At 43.6% G+C, this 9564-nt stretch overlaps 2 protein-coding genes across 2 annotated transcripts; both read left to right on the top strand.

Moving 5' to 3' along the window:
• Positions 1 to 1443: 1443 nt before the first annotated feature.
• On the top strand, positions 1444 to 4761 carry LOC131679970 (uncharacterized). The gene has a single exon (XM_058960713.1). It carries the CDS (start codon positions 1444 to 1446, stop codon positions 4759 to 4761), a length of 3318 nt encoding a protein of 1105 aa, XP_058816696.1.
• A 144-nt stretch (positions 4762 to 4905) lies between these two features.
• On the top strand, positions 4906 to 6816 carry LOC131679972 (uncharacterized). The gene has a single exon (XM_058960714.1). It carries the CDS (start codon positions 4906 to 4908, stop codon positions 6814 to 6816), a length of 1911 nt encoding a protein of 636 aa, XP_058816697.1.
• The last annotated feature ends 2748 nt before the right edge of the window (positions 6817 to 9564 follow it).

A 9564-nucleotide genomic window follows, 5' to 3' on the forward strand; every position in this document is an offset into this window, starting at 1 on the left:
ATCACATGAATCACATGAATCACATGAATCACATGAATCACATGAATCACATGAATCACACGAATCACATGAATCACATGAATCACATGAATTACATGAATCAAATGAATAAAGTGAATTAAATGAATCAAAATGATTTAATTCATCCAGTGAATACAATGAATCAAATTAATGAAATGGATCAAATGAATAAAAAGAATGGATGAACAAAATGAATAAAGTAAAAAATAAATGAAATGCATAAATAAAACAAACGAATCAAATAAACAAAATGAGCTGAAGTGATAAAATGAATAAAAAGAAGAAAATGAGCAGAATGCATTGATTAAAATGAAAAATTGAACAATGGTAAAAGGTTATTAATTAATATAAAGAAATAAATTGAATCAAATAAATTATTTGGATGAAATGATTAAAACTGAAAAATTAGTCAGACTATTAAAATGAAGAAACTGAACAAAATGAATAAACTGGAAAAAATGAATAAAATGCATGCAATGAATAAAATAAGTTAATTGAATGATATTAATAAAATGCACAAAAAGAATAAACTGATCAGAGTGAATCCAAAGAATGAAACGAATAAAATAAGTAAAATGAACGCAGATGAACAAAACGAATAAAAAGATGCGGAATGAAATAATTAATTAAAATGAAACGGTCATATATTTGAAACTAAAACATTTTTGAATAAAGAAAATGAATAAACCGGATTGTACGAATTTGAGAACCATTGCATCAAGAATGTTTTGAAATGTTTTTGAAAATCCCATCTTCTGAGAAAAGGCTAATAAATATGTAATGGACTTTCTAGGGCTTCCATCTTTTTTTGGTTTTATTCTTTTTGTTTTCATGCTTCTTTACTTGACGGTGTCGGTTTAAGATTATCTGGTGTTTCTACTTTATTGTTGGACCTTAATTAGTTATCAGGAACCTGGAACGTTCAATTTGCTTTGGAAGTCGAAGTTTTTGGTTTTTGGTCGTGTCGTGGCCTGATTTAAGGGCACTCCCCACATCGTGCGTGTGACTGTAAACACTATTATGGAAATTGTACCACTTTATTCTATATATACACATATAAATTGTTTTGCGCCTGTATTGAATTATATAAAAGGGGAAGGGAAATATAAATCGCGCTCTTAGTAAAACAAAACCCATCGTTGTACGTTAACCGATATTTTCATACCGAAACGCGCCCTTTTTTCGACGGTTCGCTATCGCTTTGGACCTCACAGAATCATATGGTCCTTCGAACCGGATTCGCGAAGAGTTTCGTCGTGAACCGCGTTATCTCGATCATTTTCCGTGTCGTGTGCGTTGGCCCCGTTTCCCGCCGAAAAGGTCATTAGTGGTACTGCTAATCCGTGACACAGTGATCGTAGAAAATCACACTGTGAGAACAAAGGTGTCTATAGTGAACTTTAGTGCGCGAATTTAATGACGATGGAAAAGCTCATTCGTGAGCGAAAATCACTTGAGCCGCGACTCAAACGCGTGTCCGATTCAGTGCTAAAATTCAAGCCAGAAACGGCTGAAGAAGTCGATGTGCAAACAGAATTGGACGCGCTCCATGATATTTGGGCTGCTTATTGTTCAGTGCACAAAAGAATTTTGGATGCTAGTGCGAACGACGAAATGTATGATGACGCCATTGAGCGACTGTGCCAATTCGAAGAGGCGTATATCACGCTGAAAAATCGTCTATTAAAGATTCTAAAAGTGATTAAAAATCGTGATAGCCTTGCAGAAATGCATTCGTCGTCCCAAAATGACGTTATAAATCAACTCGCTCAACAACAGGCCGAGTTTCTTCGCATGATGGCTGCTAGAATGGCGCCCGTATCTGGTGAAAATTCTACGGCACCTAATTTTACTCCAGCGCAAATGCCGTCGTCAGACCTAAAGTTGCCTCGAATGAATTTGCCTGTATTTTGCGGTAATTATCTCGAGTGGAAGTCCTTTATCGATCTATTCCAAAGCATGGTTGATCAAAATCCATCGCTAAAGGATAGTCAAAAATTATATTTCCTTAAGACTAATCTGTCTGGTGAGGCTGCTTCGCTCATTTCGCACCTCAAGATTGAAGACGCAAATTACGCGCCTGCCTTGCTAAAGCTGAGATCACGCTACGACAAGCCGCTCGAAATTGCTCACAAACACATCGAACGCTTTCTAAGCCAACCAGCCTTGACATCAGCATCTGCTCACGGCTTACGTTCATTGCACGACGTTTCAGACGAGGTCGTTCGAGCCCTTCAAGCCATGCACAGGGAGGATCGCGACACGTGGCTTCTATTCATTCTTGTCGAAAAATTGGATCATGAGACTAAGCAGCTATGGTGTCAAAGGGCGGCTGATATGCCAGAAGCGGAGATCACACTAAAATCTTTTCTCAGTTTCATCGAATCACGTAGCTTTGCTCTGCAATCAGCACATCCAGCAAGGCAACGGACGGTTGCTACCTACAAGCCTCCCGTGAAACCACAGTACAGAGGAGCCGCAACTTTCGTCGCAACCAATACATCGTTAAATTGCGACGTCTGCGGAAAATCATCACATCCAATCTACCAATGCGGTAAGTTCATGCACATGAGCACCGAGGAAAGATTAGCTACTGTCAGCAAACAAAGGTTATGTCGCAATTGTTTGAGGAAGCACCCCGGTGAAACGTGCAAATCTGGAAACTGCAGAAAATGTGGTTTACTCCACCACACCCTGCTGCACAACGCTCTTGAGCCACCAAATTTTCAACAAACTCCGTCAACATCGTACACTGCTCATGCTAGTGGTAATCCGGCCGCCCAATCGCTGATTTCGGCCCTTGATTTAACCACTAATATTGACGCTTCCAATGTTCTGCTTGCCACTGTTGCCATCAACGTTTTGGACAAACACGGACGACCACACGCCTGTCGCGCTGTTTTGGATTGCGCGTCCCAAGTTAGCTTCATCAGCGAGAGCTTTTCTAACGAACTCGGCCTGGATCTGGTGGAAGCAGACATGGACTTAGAAGGAATATCATCCACTCCTGCACACGCAGACAAATGCGTGCAAATTATCATTGCATCCCGATGCTCGGACTATCGCACTACCGTTCCGTGTATGGTGCTAGAAAGGATCACTAAAACACTACCTGTAAAGCAAGCTAATATCGACGGTTGGCCAATTCCTTCCTCCATCAACCTTGCTGATCCTCTGTTTCATCGCCCTGGTAAGATCAACGTCCTGCTCGGCATTGAACTTTTCTTTCAGCTGCTCGAACCTGGCAAAATCACCCTCAGCACCGATGACAGCTTCCCCACTTTGCAAAACACCAAATTAGGGTGGGTGGTTGCTGGTCGTTATCGAGATACCAGCGTTTTGCCGCAGAGTAAAATTTCAACGTGTTTTTTGACGTCAACTGATGAAAGCCTTTGCCAGCAATTGCGACGCTTTTGGGAGCTTGAGGAGTACGTTGAAACTTCATCTCATCTCAGTGAGGAGGAAAAACTGTGCGAAGAATATTTTCTTAAACATACCGTTCGAGATGCCAGCGGGAAGTTTACAGTTCGGCTACCATTTCTGCACCCCCCGAGTCAACTTGGCGACTCGAGGCAAATGGCTGAGAAACGTTTGAGCCACATCGAGCGAAAATTACATCGAAACCCTCAACTCAAGCACGAATATCATGCTTTTCTTCGGGAGTACCTCGAACTCGGGCATATGACGCTTGCTGAGTGCCCAGCACCCAAAGGTAGCGTATATCGCCCCCATCATTGTGTAGTCAAAGAAGCCAGTTCTACCACAAAATGTCGTGTCGTCTTTGACGCCTCAGCGAAGACGACCAGCACTAACTCACTTAATGACGTGCTTATGGCCGGGCCCGTTCTACAAGACTCGTTGGTCAACATTCTTCTTCGGTTTCGTTTGCCAGCATTTGTGGTCACCGGTGATATAAAACAAATGTATCGTATGGTTGAAATCCACGAAGCGGGTCGTGATTTTCAACGAATCCTTTGGCGATGGTCGAGCGACGAGCCGGTAAGCGAGTATCGGCTGAATACAGTCACATACGGAACCAAAAGTGCATCGTATTTGGCGACAAAATGTGTACAGCAACTGTTGGAATCGCACAGACAACAGCATCCGACGGCGGTTGAGAAAGCAGAAAAGGGAACCTACGTGGACGACGTTCTGACTGGCGCTGATTCCGAAGAAGAAGCCATCCTACTACGACAGCAGTTATCAACGATTTTTGCTTCCGGTGGATTCTACTTGCGGAAGTGGGCATCAAACAGCGCAGCAGTGCTCGACGGTGTTCCAGCCGCCGATCTCGAAATGCAAACATCGATTGAAATCAACGATACACGCACTATCAAGGCCCTCGGCATCCACTGGCAGCCGTGCAGCGACCAGTTCCAGTTTTCAAACATACCGAACAAGATCTTTCAGCCCACTAAGCGGACCATGCTTTCTCAAATCGCCAGTATTTTCGACCCGCTTGGACTATTGGCCCCGATCGTCGTGAAAGCAAAGATGGTCATGCAACAATTGTGGGAGCTGAAGGTGGACTGGGATGAAACTCCCCCCGGTGAGTTAGTTCAACATTGGTTAGTGTTTGTGCAAAGCCTTTCCGATCTCAATTCATTGCAGGTACCACGTCGAGTAATCGGCACGCAGGGAACGTCGCGATATTACCTGCACGGCTACAGTGATGCATCCGAGCGAGCCATGGGAGCGTGCGTCTACATCCGAGCCATTGACGATGACGGTAACACATAATCGCATCTTTTGTGTGCGAAATCTCGGACTGCACCGATCGGCAACGGACGAACAACGCTGCCCCGTCTGGAGTTATGTGCAGCTGTCATCCTCTCCCGACTGATGGTGAACGTGAAGACCGCACTCGCATTGTCCTTTCACGAAATGCGAGCTTATTCGGATTCAACGGTGGCACTGGCATGGATTGCTGGTGGTGCTTCGAGGTGGAAGACTTTCATTGCCAATCGAGTGGCAGAAATAACCACCCATCTTCCTGCAATCAACTGGCAACACGTGGACACGCAACATAACCCAGCCGACCTGATTTCAAGAGGAGCTTCGCCAGACAAAATAATTAAGAATTCGCTTTGGTGGCATGGCCCGACCTGGTGCGGCTCTAATGATGGTGGGGACAACCTGCCCATTGTTGGTCTTAATGCTGCTCAGCAACGACAGGTAGATAGGGAGCAACGCATTGCAGCAACCGTGTATCTAGCTGTTTATGAGAACAACTTTCTCGACGAGATGCTGAACAGGTACTACCCGAATATGCAGCTTCTTTTGCGCATCACCGCTCGTATACTGCGCTTTCGCCACCGAGCCAATAGAGTGGAATCCCGTTTAACACCGCTCGAAATTGACAACGCAATGCAAATCTTCGTGAGGCACGTTCAGAATCAACACTATGGTAAGGAGATCAACCAACTTGATAAGAATCGTGACGTCAATTGCACCAGCTCTCTTTGCCAATTTAAACCGTTCTTGGATGAAAATCATCTGCTCAGGGTGGGCGGCAGACTGCAATTATCAGATCTCAGCTACGATACGAGGCATCCGATCTTGTTGCCTCACAATTCAGTTCTCACCGCACTTGTTCTTCACCACGAGCACCATGCGCAACTTCATTGTGGTCCACAATCGCTTTTGGCAGCAGTACGCAGACGTTTTTGGATCACTCGTGGGACGAGTGCAGCCCGAAAGACCTGTCGAGCATGCGTTGAATGCGTTCGAGCGAAGCCTGTACCAGTTCATCAGCTCATGGGACAACTTCCAGAGGACCGCTTGAAACCACTACCACCCTTTTCCATCACCGGCATTGACTACGCTGGGCCCGTCAACATCATCGGTCGTCGAACCCGTGGTGCTGCGGCCACTAAGGGCTACATCGCACTGTTCGTATGCTTTTCAACACGAGCCGTGCATCTAGAAGCAGTTACCGACCTCAGCACGACTGCCTTCATCGCCGCTTTCACTCGCTTTAGCAGTCGGTACGGATTACCAAACAAAATTTATTCGGACAACGCTACTAACCTTCGGGGAGCGGCAAGGAAGTTTCGTGAACTATATCAACAGATCAACACAACAGAGAGTGACGATGAGATTGTTGATTTTTTCACCAACAAAGGCATCCAGTGGATGTTCATTCCTGCCCGGTCGCCTCACCACGGGGGACTGTGGGAAGCTGGCATCAAGGTTGCGAAGGGCTTCCTGACTAAGCTCGGAGGTGACGCTCGTTTCACGTTCGAGGAGCTGAGTACCGTTCTCGCACAAGTAGCAGCCTGCATGAACTCTCGTCCGATCACTCCACTCTCCAATGATCCCAACGAGCCACAACCTCTCACGCCGGCGCACTTTCTCATCGGGCGCCCACTAAACACTGTTCCTGAGTTAAACCAGTTGGAGCGTGAGGTTGGATCCCTAAATAGGTGGCAGTATGTTCAACGAGTCAGCCAAGAATTCAGATCTCGGTGGCAGTCCGAGTACGTTCTATCTCTTCAGCGTATGACGAAATGGAAGCGAGCGGCACGGAATCTTTCAGTGGGTGATTTTGTCCTTTTAGTCACCGACAACGAAAAACCCAAGCAATGGCCAATGGGTCGAGTCGTGGATGTGTTCCCAGGGCCCGACGGACACGTTAGGGTGGTTGAAATTAAGACGACAAACGGTACTACCCTGCGGGATGTGAGAAGAGTCCGGCGCATCCCTTTGGAGGACGACGAGTACGTGCCCGGACGAAATGGGGTGGAAATTCCTCGACGTAATTTGGTGGGCGGCTTATGTCGTGGCCTGATTTAAGGGCACTCCCCACATCGTGCGTGTGACTGTAAACACTATTATGGAAATTGTACCACTTTATTCTATATATACACATATAAATTGTTTTGCGCCTGTATTGAATTATATAAAAGGGGAAGGGAAATATAAATCGCGCTCTTAGTAAAACAAAACCCATCGTTGTACGTTATCCGATATTTTCATACCGAAACGCGCCCTTTTTTCGACGGTTCGCTATCGCTTTGGACCTCACAGAATCAGGTCGCATATTCCCGAAAAAAAGATTTATGTACAGAATAGAATTTACTGGTCCAGTATTTTAACGCGCAATTGAATATAGTAAAGTGAGACAAGGTCACATGTGCTTTCAAGCCCCTTGAACAGAGAACGACAGGGAGAATGCGATTCGTGAATGAGACAGGTAGATATTTCAATGTTTTGACGTAGGACTACGTCTTTGTTTTCGATATAGGGGTGCACGTTGCAAATTCTACAAAAATGGTATGTAACGAAAAGTGGTCCAATTTTAAACGCATATAATTCAGCCATCTCGCGATAAATTTTCAAATTTTTTGCACAAATCGCCCCGAAATACTTCTAAGAATAGATTCCAATAGATAAACCCAAAGATTTTTGATATCATAGCATTAAAAAATTAAATAATATACAACCTTGTCAAAATATCGCGCATTTACACACAGAAGATAGCGCTTCCCAAGCCCTGTACGACAGATTGGTGTACCTAGCGCGCTACGCTTCTATGAATGACGTCATCATCGACTATTTAAAGAACGGACTTGGCCAGACACGCTCAGTTCCCTGTTGAACGGCTGGCGAAGCAGATCACTGCGCTGTGTTTTTTACAGCCAGTGTAGCTGAGTTAGAAGTCCGTTACACTGGCTGTGGAGGGACGCTACACTGTGTCGTCCAACAGGCGACCGCTCCAACTGCTTCCTAAATCCTGCTGTAATGTTGCCAGTAAATTTTTGGTTTAACTAGCACATGTATTTGCTATTTGCGCTTGAAATTAAGTAATGTAGTGGTAGTAATAAGCTTCCCATTTTGGTTTAAACGCAAGGACAGTTCTTAAAACAGGATTTGATTAATTAGTTTAGCTCATCTAAGCAATTTTATCAATTCTGTAATTTAATAGGAATTTTACGGAACTTGGTGAATTTGGCCCCACTTGCAACTGGTGTAATCAACCTGCACAAAGTGTTGCATAACGCAGGGCTGTTTTTTTGGAACAAAATGTGTTATCATTCAGCCCTTCGCTATGCAAAATCACGATATTATGGCAGATGGGCTAAGCGCGGCCGTTCCTTTCAATCGGGAAAGGCCGCGTGGAATTTTGGTGAAATGCGCTAATAGTGTCGTGGTGGTACTAGTTGGCTCATTCGCTCTACCCATCATCATCAGCGTTGACTCATTTTGCATTGTACGCTTGGGATCAACGTTTGGGGCGAATGTGTTGGTAGGTAGGGGAACTGGCGGTAAAAAGAACACGTTAAGCAAAGTTATTATTTTCTAACTAATAAGTGAATGAGATATTACTATCACCTTATGTTTTTTGTTAGACATGTTTTGTATATATCTGGTAAAAATACTTCGTCATAAACACATTTTTTCAAACATGATTCTTGATTTCTAAACATGTCCAAAAATGAGACACGCTATAAACATGGGTAAAATGAACATGTGGCGGTGGTAAAATGAACAGCTCCTGGTGACCTGCAAAATGTGCTGTATGTATGCAATGCGCAGCGTTGGAAAGTATTTTCCGATCAATGCTAATATCCCAACAAATCATGAGCTTTGCATACACACAGGGCATTTTGCAGGCAAAAAATTGTCACGGAAGAATTGAATTTTCATGACGTAATATTAACCATTTTACAATCCTGTGGCATCGAAACACATCTACAAACTTGGGGTTATCTATGGGTGTTTGAACTTTTAGGATCTGTCTGAGAGCAACTAGAAAGCTTGTTCTATACATGAGATGTGATTATATTGTCTAAAATTTGATTTTTCTTCACCGGTCCGGGTGTTTTTTCCCACACACTAAATACTAAGAAAATAAATATTTTACATTACGTAGTACACTCAGGTTTTTTTTACGCGTAAATGAAAACCGCGTAAATTTCAAAATCCGCGTAAATGAAAACCGCGTAAATTTCAAAATCCGCGTAAATGAAAACCGCGTAAATTTCAAAATCCGCGTAAATGAAAACCGCGTAAATTTCAAAATCCGCGTAAATGAAGACCACTTAAATTTAAGAATCCGCGATAAAGGGAACCCCATTGATGGATACCGCGTAAATTTCAAAATCCGCGTAAATGAAAACCGCGTAAATTTCAAAAACCGCGTAAATGAAAACCGCGTAAATTTAAAAATCCGCGTAAATGAAAACCGCGTAAATTTCAAAATCCGCGTAAATGAAAACCGCGTAAATTTCAAAATCCGCGTAAAAAAAACCGCGTAAAAAAATACCGCGCAAAAAAAAACCGCGTAAAAAAAAACTTGAGTGTATAGTCCTACGTCTACAGTTCGTGCAACCCCATAGGGCTGGCCCTTGTAGTTTTTATTTGCATTTAAGTAAATAGTGTGAAATGTCTAGGCTATGTCGATAGCATAAAAGCCGTGCATTCAGTAGATTGCAATGCAGTCTCTTTCCATTCATCCTTATAGCTTTCATATTGTTTCGTTCGGAATTCTCGTGCAGGAAATATGGATAAATAAGTCCTATACAGACCAATACTGTGAAA

This window comes from Topomyia yanbarensis, chromosome 2 (genome assembly GCF_030247195.1).
Source record: "Topomyia yanbarensis strain Yona2022 chromosome 2, ASM3024719v1, whole genome shotgun sequence".
Lineage (NCBI taxonomy): Eukaryota > Metazoa > Arthropoda > Insecta > Diptera > Culicidae > Topomyia > Topomyia yanbarensis.

Excerpts from the sequence above, each read along its gene's own strand:
- LOC131679970 (XM_058960713.1), top strand. The coding sequence starts at position 1,444 with ATGGAAAAGCTCATTCGTGAGCGAAAATCACTTGAGCCGCGACTCAAA.
- LOC131679972 (XM_058960714.1), top strand. The coding sequence starts at position 4,906 with ATGCGAGCTTATTCGGATTCAACGGTGGCACTGGCATGGATTGCTGGT.